Here is a 15,344-nt window from a genome sequence, read left to right as displayed (position 1 = left end):
GAAAAAAAAAAGCCGGAGAAATTCTTCTAAAATGAATCTCTCTCTATCTCTCATTCTCTCTCAATTCACCAAACAAATTCGCATTATAGCACTCGACAAAAGCAACTTTCGATTTTAAACTGTTTATGGGAGGTGAGTAGAATCGAAATGGCTGTGTTAAAACAAATGTTACAATAGATTCTATTTCTATTGCAGAGGGAATATGAATTTTGATTGAATGCATCATGAAAATGAAAAGGAAAAAAAAACAAATTTAGCAAAGTATAAAAACAAAACAAAAAAAGCGAGAAAATATGAACTCTTTTAAACTCGAATTAGATTCAATAAATTAATTTAAATCATTTAATTGATATTTATTTGAAAGACATATTATAAAATAACTATAAACAGTCAAAACAAACATTTATTGATTAAATTATATTACATTACAGAATTTACAACCTAATAACTTGAACAATTTTAATTATATTTGAACCGAAAACAAAAAAATCATATCTCAAATGTAAGATTTTCGTGTAAAAAAAAAACAGAAGAAAAAAAATTCCGAAAATCGTTTGCTCAATGTTGAACTCTGACCCAAGTTGAAGAAATGATTAAAGGGAAAACAGGCCACATCAATCATTCGATATTGAGTATATATCAATCGTTGATTATTATTTTTTACTTAACACATAATATCTTCGATGTTTCTTTTTCGCTTGATCGTGTGATAAATCTTGACGAAAAAGGAATTAATGAACATTTAAGTCTGATTTTGTTCTTTCTATTTTTTACTAAACAATTCCATTGTTCAAGTTCGAAGTATTCAATATCGATGCGATGAATGTATGAAACGGAACGAGAGCCGCTTGAAAATCAGTTCAGCTTAACATTGAGTAAAAAAGAGAAACTCATCCAATCCACAGGAAATAGATATGTCTTGCATTTTTGGTCACATGTTTTTTTTTTTACATTGTGTTGAAATCATTTCTGTGTCTCGTGTGAGCTACTTATCATTTCCGATTGCACATTTTTTCCACTTAACCATAGAAAAATGTTTATGCCAAAATGGATGAAACAGAGAATTAAATACAACAACAATAGAGTTATCACAAAGAAACAAAGGCATTGTTATAGATGTTGGCATGTTTTTGGCGCTATCTAATTCGATATTTTAAGTGAAAGCGAGACGGAATTAACGAAAAAAAGAAGAAGAAATAATCAGAATTGCCACTAAAAGCCTTGTCTCGTACCAATTTAAACTCGTCTAATCATCGTTGTTGTTGCACCAGGAATTAGGTGATTTATATGATTAAGCGAGACGATGTGTATGTATTTGCCATCAATCAAACACTTGAACTAAAACCGAAAAAAAAATCTTCCGATAATTCAAAGTACAAAATGATGTTATTTGAGTGTGCTGTAGTGTTTTGTTCAATGCTCGTGTGTAAACCACGTTGTTGTTCGTTCGAGTTCGCTGTATCATATCGAATTACGTAACCAAACAACATGCCGGCATTCTCTTCTATGACTGTTGTAGACAGAGTATTTACAGTAAAAAAAAACTTGAATCAAAGTTTTGATCAATATTTACAAATAAAATATTTAAAAAAAAAAATAAACCGTCTTTTCTTAATTAAATGTTGATTCATTGAAATGGGGGGGGGACATCAAGTTATGACCTGGTACATTGATATATATTTTAAATCAAAACTTGTAAAATTGTCGAAAGTTCGAAAGATCCGACGTACCGTTTACATTTACATTCGATTCAAATTTTTCGTTATTTTTCCCCGATTTCCGTTCTTATTCTTTGCTTTTGTTGCAAACGTGTTACTAACTACTGGCTTTTGTTATCGTATGAAATACAAATTGAACTTATATTGAAAACCGAAAGTCTTTATGCATACGCGTTCCAGTTTGCGTGTGAATGAAAGTGGGAAGAATGAAATAAATGGAAATTCAAACATTCGCTTCATTGCGTTGCAATGTTATCCTATTATATTCCTCATTGCGATAGAATCGCCATTTGTCGCCACAAACTAACCAGATTTCTTCATCCATATCTCTAGTACGAAATGTAAAACTTTTCAAAAATTCTAAATTGCGCAACAAAATGCATAATTTCTTTTTAGTGTTGTCAATGACATCATCGAGAATAATGTCTTTCAGAAATGGTAGCGCAGCCTCTAAATCACCTGTTCTTAATACATTCTTGAGTAAATCAATAGATGTTAACGTTAATTTTTCAATCGATGGATTTTCATTGATAAAAGTAATGAAAAACTCAGGCAATGTGCAATTACTCTCAATTTCGAACTCTTTCAACTCATTGAACGAAAACGGAATTTTTGGAGAGGCAAAATATACGTCACCTACATAACGAATTTTGAATTTTTCTACATTTGACAAATGTATGCAATAGTTATATTTTCGGACTAAGAAGCTTGAGATATGAAGACTTTCAATAGACTGTAGATAGCGTTCACTAAAGCTTTTGAAATTATTTAAACTGAGTATACCGATACTCAAACTGCGTATATGTGGATTTAGTTGGAATATTGTAGCAAGATTATCAAAAACCGAGACACCCATACCCAATTTTAAGTGATGCAAATTTGGAAAATACTCCGATAGAACTGATAAAGCATTGTCACGAAAACAATTGAAATGCAAGCGATTCAATTTTGGAAAAAGCGAACTCAAACATTTCTCTTTCAAATTAACAAAGTGGATTGTAAGATCTTCGACGTTTAGAAATGGTTTCTCGAACCCTTCAAATCCTGACCCATTATGAAATGAGACCTTTTTCAAAGATTCAGCACAAAATTCGCCTATGTAACTCATAATACGATTGTAGTTTTTGGATTTTTTTTTGTTTGAAAATGAGAAATGAAAAAAATTGAGCTCGATTATCAGTCCGCCGAAGCAACGTAGTATTTGAAAGCTTTTTTTTAGATCAACAATCACTATATCTTCATCTCCCGGTTGTTTCGGAATATTTGTATAAGGCTCAAACATTATTATCTCCTTATCAGTATCGTAATTCATTATACACTGCAGATCAATTCTGACTGATTTCCTAGCATAGCTCCAAACGAATGGCATTCGAGTAGCCGATCTAAGATATTTATTGGAGTCCGATACGTTGAGAAGGTCTTCCAAGGGCAAATAAGCGAAGATTTTTTCTAAACAAAATTGGTTGAGGTCAGTGATTTTTATGTGATTATTTGAAACCATGGTCTCATCGGCTCTTTCCTCCTTCTTTTCTTCAGGTTCACCTTTTGCATCAGCCATTTTGAATGAGATTACTAAGAACTGTAAAGAAGAAAACTATAAATCAAATATTTTAGGAATGTGTCGAACAATTTTACATACTCTCTTTTTTACATACTGCTCAAACACCAGCAAACAAAACTGAACTGAATTGAATAAGTAAATTTTTCAAATATCTAATAAATAAATTGAATTTTTTGGAAAATCAGTTATCAATTGGAAATTACTAGGCAGTATGTAGTCAATCTTTGTTGACATTACCATAATATCACTGACATACGTTTTTTGTAGTTGTATTTGTGTTGTTCAGAATGAAAACGGGATTAGCCGAAACCGCCCATATATGTTGATCACACCACACCAATTGGGCACAAGAAAACTGTATAGAAGTTCGAAATGCATTCGTTCACCTGGTGAATAATTTGTTTGATTTGATTTATTCTGTCTAACAATATTCGTTCTCTCTCAAAGACAGACGATGATGGTGGTGTGTTTTGTATGCCGGGAGAGCTGTAAAAATGAAACAAGGCAAATGATTGAGTATACCATAAACAGGTGGTTTCGGCTTATACCATTTTTATTCTCAACAGATCTCTTTTGCTTCTTTCGATCGCGATACTATTTTTTTTTATTCATGGAGAATAAATTAAAAAACAATTCTCTTGGTTCATTTACTTATATTTCGAATTTATTGAAATGAGGTACATTAATTTATTTTAACTTATGGTTTGAAAAATTGTCGAAAGTTGCGCGAGATTTGTCTATTTGTTATTCACTCTAGTGATGGGTTTATCCACGTAAGTCTGGATCAACATCTGAATTTTCATTTTCTTCGTCATCTTCCTCGTTGGCATCTTGTTCCTTTCGACGTTTTGTGTATGCTCGCTTCGATGTGACTGGAACTTGATCGGTTTCTCCGTGCATCAGCGAGTTACGATAATTGAGCAATGGTTGCCAATCCTCTACTCGACTCGATGGTATGCCCGATGAAATGCGACGATCCAAGAAATTTAACCTGTTTTTATGAACAATTTCGTTTTTATCGTTTTCATATCACAATTCACTTATTTACATTCGATCATGTAGAAAAGGAATTCACAATTTGATCGTTTTATGAAGAAAAAGAAGTTGGATTTGAACTTCCACTTACACAACTTTTTTGTCCTGTTTCAAGAGTTTGTTTGTGAATTCATTGAGAATTTCGAGGAATAGTAAGCATGGTGGCGGTGCTGATGGATCGTCAATTGCATCGTTATTGTTTTGCACTGCAAACAGAATACCGGCTCGATGCAACGAGATGATTGCTTCACGATTTTTCACTGCATCCAAACCGAATGAGAGTGCAAATCGTTTTGCCAATTCCTGCAACATGCATGCGGATTAGTGTTTGAAATCCAGATAATTGTTTTGTACAGAGGACAGCCAATTGTCCGAAAAAAAATTAAAAGAAAGTAATTTTCTATGGTGGAATTGAAAAAATAGTCCCACTTTGTGTTGAATGAAGCAGTTACCTTGAGGTCTGTGAATGGCTGCGAGCTCTTCGATACATAAATCGAGTCATTTGCTTTTTGAATGTCTTTGTATGTGGTGATTAAACTTAGGCACATTGTCAGTGCACAGTTGATTTTGTTGATTTCACGCGCTTTTCCCATGGTTGCTTTAATGATGTCACCATACTCATTGTAACACTGAAACGAAAAAAAATCCAATCAATCTCATCTGGAATCTCTCTTGTCATTTGGATTTGAGAAACTTACGCGCAAATAATGCTTGAAAATATCCGCAGCTGACTTGATGGGAATTACATTGTACACCACCAATTTGCAATAGGCGGCCAAATAGTTTCGCTTCTTGTGCAATTCTTCGATACGAGTTTCGTCGTGGCTTTCTACAAGTGAAAGATTTCAACGCATATTTCAACTTCAAATCTTTGAAATCACTTCATTTTTCAACAAATTCATTTCCGTTTTGAACGAAAACACCATAAATGCAATCAAAAGAGTTACAAACCTTCTTCTTGAGTAGCAAATACGTATTGCTGAACAAAACCATTCAGTACCGCTTGCTGTTCAGCCGTCGAAACATAGTGAAGTTTTTTGTACACTGGATTGATCGTACCGAGAACATCTGAGAAGATAATCAAGAGATCGCAGATCGACTTGAATGCCTGAAATACAAACAATACGAAATTCATATTTAATTCATAAATTTCAAAATCGAAAAATCCACAAAGAAAACGGTTCTGTTCAAACGACTCACCGCTTCTTGAATCTCAATGACTTTGCTGGATCGAACCAATTCGGTGCACACATTCATGAATTTGAAGAGATTTCTTTGCAAAATGACCGAAGCGTCTTCTTGATTCTGCGGTTCGCATGTGTTTTCCAAATAGTGCAGTCCCCATGTGATCGCAAAGTAGCATGATTCGATGCAGTAGACCAGTGCTTCATTCGGAAGAGCTTTGCCTTCTGCTGTTCGTGACTGACATTCGTCAAGATCTTCGTACAACGAATCGAAAATGCCCCACGGATTCAAATTGTGGCACGAGTATAAAATGGACACTTTTTTCAGGCTCACGATAATGTTGAAAATTTCATCTTCATTTGGAATTTCTTCGCCGGCAATCAAGTTACGCCAATCATCGATGGCTTCTTTGTACCGATTCACACATTGATCGATGATGTTCGATCGAGCGATGTCACACTTTGTGAAAATACCACTTCCTTCTGTGCACAAGAATTCCAACGTCTTTGAACATGTTTCCAATACATCACGATCGTTATGCATCAGCATTATGCTACCCATTTTATCCAAGAACGCTTGCAAATTCTGGCGATTCGAATGAGGTAAAGGTCAAATTTTGGGAAAATGCAATTTAAAAAGAAGCGAAGAAGATGTAAAAAAAAAGACTTACAGCCTCTTGTCTGGAATTGGTGTAAACAACCAATTCAAAGTACTGTGGGATAGCCATCAAGTTGGCCAATTTCTCAGCGTCTGCACCATATCGTTGCAACAGGGTTGGTAGCGTCTGTATGAAATGTTCAGTCATCTTTTGTTTGTCCTCTTGGACTTGCTTCACCTCTTTGGATGTTTGTGTCTGGAATGAGTTTAAAGAGTCGTAAATGATGCATAGAACTGAAAGTGATGCAAATTTTAAGTGGTCTTACCATCTTTCGACTGGTTCCACGACCGACTGGAGGTTCGCCTGTAACGTAAAGATGCAATAATGGTTATTAATGACTCAAAAGTTGGTATAAGCATTTGATTCGGATTGTAAACACCTGAAGAGACTAGCTTATCTAAATATATCTCCAAAAATTTCAATAAATCCTTTTTAAATTTTCAATTTCTCAATCCAAAAATTACATTTCATCCAACCTACCTGTTGAGCACTGACGCACAGCGCTGACCATAATTTCAATTAATGTCGATTCTTGCTTATTGTCCAATTGTTCTTCATTTGGACCAGGCTCTTCGATCAGTAAATCCGTCATGCACTCCCAATCTTTGACCATTGGATTGTTGTCAATGAACGAATCTACCAGATATGCACCGTGTTCGTGCAGTTCGGATTCAATGAAGAACTGTACCAAATCGCGAATCAATGGAGTGTTCGGCAGTCGTTTCTTGCCACGTTTTGTCTTTACCACATCCATTGAATCCTCATCCAAATGGAATAGTCGAACGTTTAAGAATTCGGCGGCTGCCTGTGCGACACCGCGATGAGATGAATATACCAATTCGTAGACGATTTCACAATCTTTGTCGGTCAATATATCGGGGTGAATTCTGCATTGAGATCATTAGATAAAATGAACATTGGTATCAGAATGTTGCAAATGATTCGAAAAAATGATTTATATAATAATGAGTCCATCTTTCCGCAAAAAAGATTCCAAATGTAATGCTTACTTGAGAATGCTGATGACAAGTTTGACTGCGATAACCGCCACTTCAAATTCTTTGTCGAGTGTCATGGCAACGATGCGATCCTTGAATTTTGATGTGAACAATTCCAACTTGCCTTTCAGATCTTCGGACGCATAAAGTGGCAATAAGGCTTGCAAGCATCGCAAACGAACATCACCAACCTGTGTTTGAATGTCGAAATCAATAAATCAATTCTTTCTATTGAGTTTTATTGTTCAAAATATCTTTTTTTTCCGGCAAATTCCAATTTTTGCATTCACATACCTTATCATGAAGTGTCCAACCGATGTATTTGAGGTAGGAATCGTCCAAGAAATTAACGGGGAATTTAATCATCCACACTCCGATTTCACTCATGCATATGCCACGAATCTCGGGCAATGTGTCTCGATATCTGTGCACAAACACCGACTTGAACATGTACGTCAGCATATTCTTGATTTCCTCCATGTTCTCTTCCAATTCGGTGCGTTTGGTCAACAATGATTCTAATCGATCGTTGGCCCGTTTATCTCGCGTTTTCAATCGTTCGCTCTCATACTGACGTGCCGCGTTGTCAAAATTAACCGATACCAAAAGTGCCACATCAACTAAAGCGGTCATCAGTTTCATGGCGGCCAGTGTGGCTGTGTGACGGAAGGCTCGCACTTGCGAATCCGATAAACCGGTTAGCAACGAAATCAAATGATCCATTAAGAACTGATCGAATATGATTGAATACTGGCATTGTTTGACAAGCGTTTGTACAAAGTCACAAAAGTTCACTTTGAACTTTTTCCATTGTTGACCTGGCATAATCAATGGATATTCGCCGCTTTCCTGTTTGGACAGAAGGGTTTATTTGTTATTTGGTTTAAATGAAAGTGACAGAGAAAGCAGTTGCATTTGGAAGTTAATCTGACACAAATGTATGACTAATTTCAACGTGATTAGTGAACAACAATGGTCGTCATTCACAAAAGAAGATTATTTACAAAATAAACATTGACACATCATGGATAAGTAAATTGTTTTGGCAAAATATACCTCGTCGAATTCCTCTGTCATTTTTCGAATGATAACCGTATGCTCCATGAACGATATTTCGGGTGTGATGCGACCTTTACAACCACTGGCATTGATGAAGAACTGCATCAGAACCATCAACGCATGGTCTCGGTCTTGTTTATAGCTTTCAATCCATTCGTCAACAATGCTCTAAAAACGAAACATGAAAAATGATGAGCAGAAAACTTTTGATTTGAATCGAAAAAAAAATGCAATAAAATAAACTATCAATCATACCGCGATTGCCGATTTTGAATTTCTAATGATGTAGTACAGGCTGTTTTCGTCTTCGGTGACATCTCGTTCACGGTCATCACCACGATGATGATGAACAACGGGTGGTTTCTCAACGACCGGTTTTTCTGTAACATTTTCATGGTTAGCATAATTTCTTTGCAATTCTACTTGTTCATCAACCACCGAATAAATTCAATTGAATCGAATCAACTTAATTGGAATGGAAACTTACCGACTCTTTCCACGATTTTTTCAGCGACTGGTTTTCGTCCAGCGCCTGCTTTGCGTTTGCGGGCTGATTGTGTTGGTGGAGGTGCATGATAGATTTCATCATCGTCGTCATCAATAATTGGCGGTCTATCTCTGATACCACCTCTGGCTCTTAATCTTGTCATACGGCCACCTTTAACGGGTGATTCGCCATCATCACGGTCTGAGTAGCTTTCATTCAAATGGTCACTGCTGCCCCTAACACACAACATAAACAAATGGATCGCACTGAATTTTTGCCTTCAATTGTTGTTTATTTCATTTTAACCTACCCAGCTCCACCACGATACATATCTTCCTCGTATTCCATTGGCACCGGATCGTCCATCCGGATGCGTTTGCCACCTCGTCTTGGCATCCTGCAAAACAAAAACGCACAATCGCATCAATATTTGCCGCTTAAATTCCACAGTACACTTTGGTTTGTATTGTAAACAAGCATCAAAGTCTACACTCTCGCTAATATGCTCCAAATATAAAAAAAACTCCACATTTTTTCTACTTACATCATTTTGAACGGCGTTTATTTTTACAATCTCGTCCGAAACCGTACTCTTTTCGCTTTGATATTGATTTATGTTAGGGAAAATGTTTGTCGAAACTTTAGTTTGTTATTTGTCCATTATGGAGTAGTTTCCATCTTTGATTTTTCGAACACTTCTGTCATATTGCTTGGCGTTCAGATTTTTAGTACAACAATTTAGTACATCGTTGACATTCCATATAAACATATCAACACAAAATTGAGAACAATACCGTGGTGTATTTACTACGAGCGTCTTGACATTATTTAAAGAAAACAAAAATAAGTTTTATCGAAATATTTGATCTTTTTTTTTTTAATTTTCATTAAACACACTAACAATCAGCTGCTAAAAATCGATGTAAATTCGAATTTATTTGCCTTAGATTTAAGTGCACTCGTAATTTTATTTCGCACCATTTGCATGGGTCTCGGGTCGTGGATTTTGTTTGAAATCACAAACGATTATTCAACAATCCCGGTTTCAATCTAAAACTTTAACACACATTTCGGACAGATTTGCATGGCTTGTACTTCATCTAACCCACCAAAATTTACAACATATTTTAAACTGGTTTGCAGGAGGTCTGGTGTGGTGCTGATAATTGAACGCTACTAATGCAAAACATCACTGATGAGGACAATTTTGCTCCAAATTATACCGACGAGGATGATAGTTCTCCGAATGGCCCAAGCCAAAACGAACAACATGCCTGCATACTAACATTTTTATACTATTACGTCTATTTTAAAATCTTTTTGTTTGCCATATTTTTGCGTAAATTCGTTGAATTTGTTAATGTAAAAACGTTTTAGATGTACAATAAAATGCATTTTCTATGAGGATTGGTATTGAAATCTGAACAAATTGGACTTTTTCTCTTAAGAAAAATGGATTTGTCGCTTTATTCAAACCGCTTGAATTGAAAAACCAAATTTGGTGTAAAAATTGAATTTGAAATTGCAGATATTTTCAATGCAAAACACTGTTGAAACTCGGGTTTGTATTCATACTTGTGGTATTGCGAAAAACTTGCTATAGACAAGAGTGGCCAAGTTAAAAATGAAGAATTCCAATTTTGTTTTCTTCAATAAGCTAAATAATTATTTCTGGATTGTCAAAAACTATCAACTGTTCGATATTTAGAAAACTTTGAAAAGGTTGCTAAGTGTTGGAAAACATGGGATCAACGATCACATTTTATTTCATGTATCTCAATTAATCAAATAACGGAAAATATCTAAAGTAAGATGCAAATCGCCACTGAAAGCTGTAGACTCTACGTATTAAAATCGTACCATCAGTCTGCTCATTTGCGGTGTTCTTTAGATGCTTTTTACTCCCGCAATATTTTGGATTTGACTTAATTAACTTATCTTTGATCAAGTATATCATTATACTTGACCCAAAAAGGTATCAATACCATTGCATTCTAAATCTCTAATCTCCACATTTTGGTGGGCATTTGTTCAAGTTCTTTAGGTTTTATTTTTTAGCATCAAATCGATTGGCCGGGTTCATTAATCTAGTGGCTTTTTGTCGACTATTGATATTCTTCCTGACGTTCAATTCTTCAGTTTATCAAAGCTACTATTTCCAAAGCAACCAATTTTCATCATGGACAATGTTCGTTTTATTGTTTACGTACATTTTATATACAAAAGATCGTTCGCCATTGTATGCGCCTTGGATATAGTGTTCAAATCAACTTGTGTCGTTGAGAATAAAAATGGCATTAGCCGAAACCGCGTGTTTTTATTCGAATCATTTTTGTGTTTCTGGTACGAGATATGAGGCAAGCAAAGATAAAGATCTTGAAATGTTCTGAAAACATTGCAGAAGACATACATCTTCTATCTCTTACCAGGAACACAAAAATGATTCGCATGTAAACGAGCGGTTTCAGCTACACCCATTTTTATTCCCAACGGCACAACTATAAACACAGTGAATTGATTTTCAACCAAGACTGCAATGGGAATGTTGAAATTTCCCAAAAATGGAAGATTTTTAATCAAATAAATGATGAAAAGTATAAAACAAAAAAATCTCGAAATGTTACCATTTGACAATCACATGGAACTAGTCATATGTATCCATCGCTTGATCATCATCATCCTTAAGATGGAAACATTGGCTTACCATAGACCCAATAGATAATTGTGTGCGGTTTTGATATGGTTGGCTGTTGTTTAAAAAAAAAATTGACGATATTAAATTATGAGTGATGCGAAAGTCGCGGTCATTGGCAATTTGAATACGAGCATTCATGTTGAAATGTGCTATGACGTTTCATGTTAGTTTATGGCGTCATATTGAATCATTCGGAACCGAAAAAGGCATAAGAAATTCGATGATTTTTTTTTAAATAACCATAACATTTTTCGCACAAGCTCATCTCGCTGGTTCAACCATGAAGAGTCACATAGTATACGATTTAATAAAGCGCATTATTTCTAACGTACACATCTTTTTCGGGTATTTATTTTTGAGAGTGTGCCGCAGCAGCGGCACAGCTTTATCAGAACTTTGAAAAATCCAAAATAATTAAACGGAACAAATTTGTACAGTAATTACATGTCAGAATGTCATTTTCCTTTGAACATTTTGAAACGATGAAAATTAATTGGAAGCTGAGTCATTTGCATGAACTCTTGCACTACCAAATCTGTCACAAATGAAATGCGTCTAAAATCATCGGCTTGAACTTTGTATACCACAGAAATTCATCAAAATACGAAGAGAAGAAGGAAAAAAAAAATACGAAATTGTTCAGTGAAAATGCCGTCGATGGAAAATGTGATTTGAAAATGTCGACGACGACCCACCAAAAAGTTATAGTCAACGTCCAGAACCGTTAAGGATTTCGGCTTAAAGAAGCGGTACCATTTCACATAAAATACGATTTAAGAGACATATTATAGCCAAATAATGTTATATATATGTATATATTGAGGGAACACCGAAAAAGGGCAATCTCAGCACAAATGTAAAAGAGAGAAAGAACCGAGAGAGGAACGAATAGAGAATACAAAAAAACCGAGAAAATGCATACAGATAAAGAGAGAGAGAGAGAGAGAGAGAGAGAGAGAGAAATAAAAATAAAAATATAAATATAAGAAACGATACCGACAAAGGCCAATTTCACACACATGTGTGTTCGTGAACTAATTTCCATATTTCGAAAATTGACAAAGCAGTAAATTCGCTTCACTTTGTTTTGGTGCTCTGGTTGGCGGTTCCGTCTTCATCATGCGAGTGTCACATTGCGTAACTAATAAATAACATTTTCGGCATGGAAAAAAAGTGTTTCCTTTGAAAAGATTGCGACCATAAATATAGTATATATATATGTTTTGTTTCCCTTTCTGCCTTAGACATACGTATATGTGTGTTTTGTTGTTTCTATGCCTAATGCAGATCGTTCATGAGGCATGTGAGAGCGGGTTCGATTGCGGATGCCTTCCCAAAAAGTGATCGGGACCAATTTTCAAACTACTGTGTTCCGTATGATAAATTAGATGGCATAGATGGCATTATTGAAGATTAACATCATTTCAGCCATCTGATCTCTTGGTTTTGTTTCTGTGCGATGAGTCGCAAAATAACGGCACAACATGCGTTATGCTGCAATTGGCCCATGCCTTCGCTTGATTTGTGGTGGCCTTGTGCCTGTTGCATCTCGCACTCTTATTCACAAACACACACACACACACTCTTCTATTTGATTTTTTTCTCCCTATTTATGTGTGAAGTAATGCCGTTTCTAATCTTTTGGTAGCAAACCGTAACTAGATATTTGAGACAAACTATCCATTTCGAAATTGTCCATGTGATGCAAATCGAGTTTCACACTGAAAACTTTGTTGCGTTCAAACACTTTCTACAAATGTTGTTGTTGTTGTTTTTATTTTATTTTTATTTTTTCCATCGCAAGTCAAGTTGTTACATTGAAAATCGTCTGATGTTTTACCGAAGGCAATGCACAGAGGATGCTGTTGTTGGACCCAAAATGAAGCTGCCTATACCAAATGCCCATAGGCTGCACTAATGAATTAAGATGTAATTTCTGTATTAAATACATTTGTTTCGCTCACTTATTATTTTACTTGTTTAATTTTTTCTACTGGGCTCTCGTTTGTTTGTTGCTTGCAAAGTTGCTATTTCTATTGATTTGAATGCTAACCAAAGGTAAATATCCGGTGGCAGCCGCGTAACTCACATTTCAATGTGATTGGTTTGTTATGAGATTAGTCACGTTCTATTGGAGAAACACATAAAACATACAAATCGACAACGATAACACCGACCGATTTGTACTTGAAACATATATTTATGTTCCATATTTTAGTTTCTAGTGCAACGAGAAAAAAATGTGTGATTCTGTAATAAAAACAACTATCGAAACTGTGCAACACTTTTTTTTTCCCGTCGTGTGGATCTTTTCTGATCTTTCTTGGCTTTATGCTCTTTTTCTGCTCGTTTTTTTACATTTTGGTTTAAGCATTGAATCGGAATAGCGATTAAATCGTCATGGTTTTTCATTTTGTGATTACATTGTCATCATTAAACATCTAATATAAGCATGCAAATCTCAATCTCTAAATAACTGCTTCATGAGTTTTTCTCTCTCTCTCTCTCGAACGCTTGTTTTCGATGCAATTTTCAATTCGGCTCTGACTGCTACCAGATGATGTGAGAATTAGACTATTGTTTCATTTATTATTATGCCGTACTCTTTTGCCAATCCGTTTTTCTCCAATCGCTTTTTCCGGCTTAATGCCATGTTTATTTTGAAATGTGAACACAAAATACTCTGTAGCTGTAGTTGTAATACTTTAGACCTTAAATTTATTGCAAAAATAAGCTAGTTGACCCATATTTGTGGATATCGTAAATTTTATTCGTTGCGAATCGAGGGGATTGACTTACTTGTTTCATCGATACATGGGTTTTGAGTGATCATTTTTACTATTTAATCCGACTACACTTGAACAGGGATTGCTTGTGTGAATAGAGATGCCAACAAATCCGTATTAGTTTTCATAAAAGATCATTCGATCATAACGGGATAATTTTGACCAACCAACTTAATGTAACTAGAGATGAACAGGGACATGAAGATCGCCAATAACGAAAAGACTAATATTTGACTGAAAATTGTAATTTTCATGCCTTTTACAATGCCTCGACCAGCCCCTCGCAATTGTGTACTTGAGCATGCAGTTTTACATGTTACAAAATTAGCGTTTATAAACATTCAAATTAGCATCAGTAGCCGAGTTGATAAGAAAGGGAGGAAAGAATTGAAGCAATAGTACACAAATACTTGCACTTTTTCACTTTTCATTCAATGATATCGCTGACCCTATTTGAGCCAAATGAAATGTTTTGCTACAATGTATTTTATGACATTTTTGCCCAATGCGTATGGTTCAAGAAGTAGGAAATTTCGATTTCAATGAATTTTAATGACGGTTTACTTTATGTTGCTTTGCTCTGTTATATTCACCTGAATATCGTGAAAATGGTAAGCTTAACCCAAAAGTAAAAATAGCTTTATGTTCGCAAAGAAGAAGGGAAAAAAACCAGCATCAAGTTGTGTGCACATGAACGACAGTGATGTGAAGTGAATTATGTGACAAAAAAAACTTTTACGCATCCGTTAACCAACCGTGAAGCAACGAAAAAAAAAATTTAGTATTTCCTAGAACACTCTGCGGTACTATCCAAGCTCTTTGGATGAGTTCAACTCACACAACTGTTTACTAGGGAGAATTATCATTAAAATTAAATGCAGGGTTGAGCCATTTTTAGAGTGCCGCCTTCTTTTTTTCTCTCTATCTCTTGTCTTTTTGAAATTGTCAAAAATTACATCAAGCATCATTTTGTTTAGCTAATGAAGGGATCGGGTTTCCTACACTCTACGTTAATTGTTTAAATTCCAAGTTACTGTTTTAACTCACTTCGATGTTCTTGAAAATTATTTTTGAAGAACAGTTTTTACATTTTTTTTTTCGAAAGCCACAATGAATACTGGCTGGAAAAATCCTTTTCCATATTCATTTAAAATTTAAACAC

General features: G+C 35.2%; 2 protein-coding genes and 1 long non-coding RNA gene across 5 annotated transcripts; 1 reads left to right on the top strand and 2 right to left on the bottom strand.

Moving 5' to 3' along the window:
- Nucleotides 1-372: 372 nt before the first annotated feature.
- LOC129578327 (uncharacterized) lies at nucleotides 373-3,494 on the bottom strand. The gene is made up of 2 exons (XM_055466680.1): nucleotides 3,358-3,494; nucleotides 373-3,297 (listed from the first exon to the last, which is right to left on the bottom strand). Exon 2 carries the CDS (start codon nucleotides 3,274-3,276, stop codon nucleotides 1,942-1,944), a length of 1,335 nt encoding a protein of 444 aa, XP_055322655.1. The 5' UTR covers nucleotides 3,277-3,297; nucleotides 3,358-3,494; the 3' UTR covers nucleotides 373-1,941.
- A 423-nt stretch (nucleotides 3,495-3,917) lies between these two features.
- On the bottom strand, nucleotides 3,918-9,518 carry LOC129578326 (cohesin subunit SA-1). Of its 3 annotated transcripts, none has more exons than XM_055466677.1 (16): nucleotides 9,246-9,518; nucleotides 9,012-9,098; nucleotides 8,702-8,937; nucleotides 8,470-8,594; nucleotides 8,212-8,382; nucleotides 7,450-8,004; nucleotides 7,168-7,346; nucleotides 6,638-7,044; nucleotides 6,423-6,460; nucleotides 6,170-6,352; nucleotides 5,515-6,084; nucleotides 5,266-5,422; nucleotides 5,013-5,143; nucleotides 4,767-4,943; nucleotides 4,406-4,617; nucleotides 3,918-4,270 (listed from the first exon to the last, which is right to left on the bottom strand). In XM_055466677.1, the coding sequence occupies exons 1-16, from the start codon at nucleotides 9,248-9,250 to the stop codon at nucleotides 4,045-4,047; spliced, it is 3,459 nt and encodes a 1,152-aa protein (XP_055322652.1). In that variant the 5' UTR covers nucleotides 9,251-9,518; the 3' UTR covers nucleotides 3,918-4,044. The 3 variants fall into 3 exon arrangements, with proteins under 3 accessions (XP_055322652.1, XP_055322654.1, XP_055322653.1); XM_055466679.1 differs by having other exon boundaries at nucleotides 8,702-8,928; XM_055466678.1 differs by having other exon boundaries at nucleotides 8,702-8,931; nucleotides 9,246-9,406.
- Nucleotides 9,495-10,105, top strand: LOC129578331 (uncharacterized). Its single transcript, XR_008689090.1, has 2 exons — nucleotides 9,495-9,623; nucleotides 9,780-10,105. It is a non-coding gene; the product is annotated as an uncharacterized LOC129578331 (long non-coding RNA).
- Nucleotides 10,106-15,344: the final 5,239 nt, after the last annotated feature.

Source organism: Sitodiplosis mosellana, unplaced genomic scaffold (assembly GCF_009176505.1).
Source record: "Sitodiplosis mosellana isolate CC-2019 unplaced genomic scaffold, AAFC_SMos_1.0 Smas_scaffold_6226, whole genome shotgun sequence".
NCBI classification, from domain to species: Eukaryota; Metazoa; Arthropoda; class Insecta; order Diptera; family Cecidomyiidae; genus Sitodiplosis; species Sitodiplosis mosellana.
The sequence above is the reverse complement of the archived record's forward strand: the minus strand, read 5'-3'. Positions and strand labels throughout refer to the sequence as shown.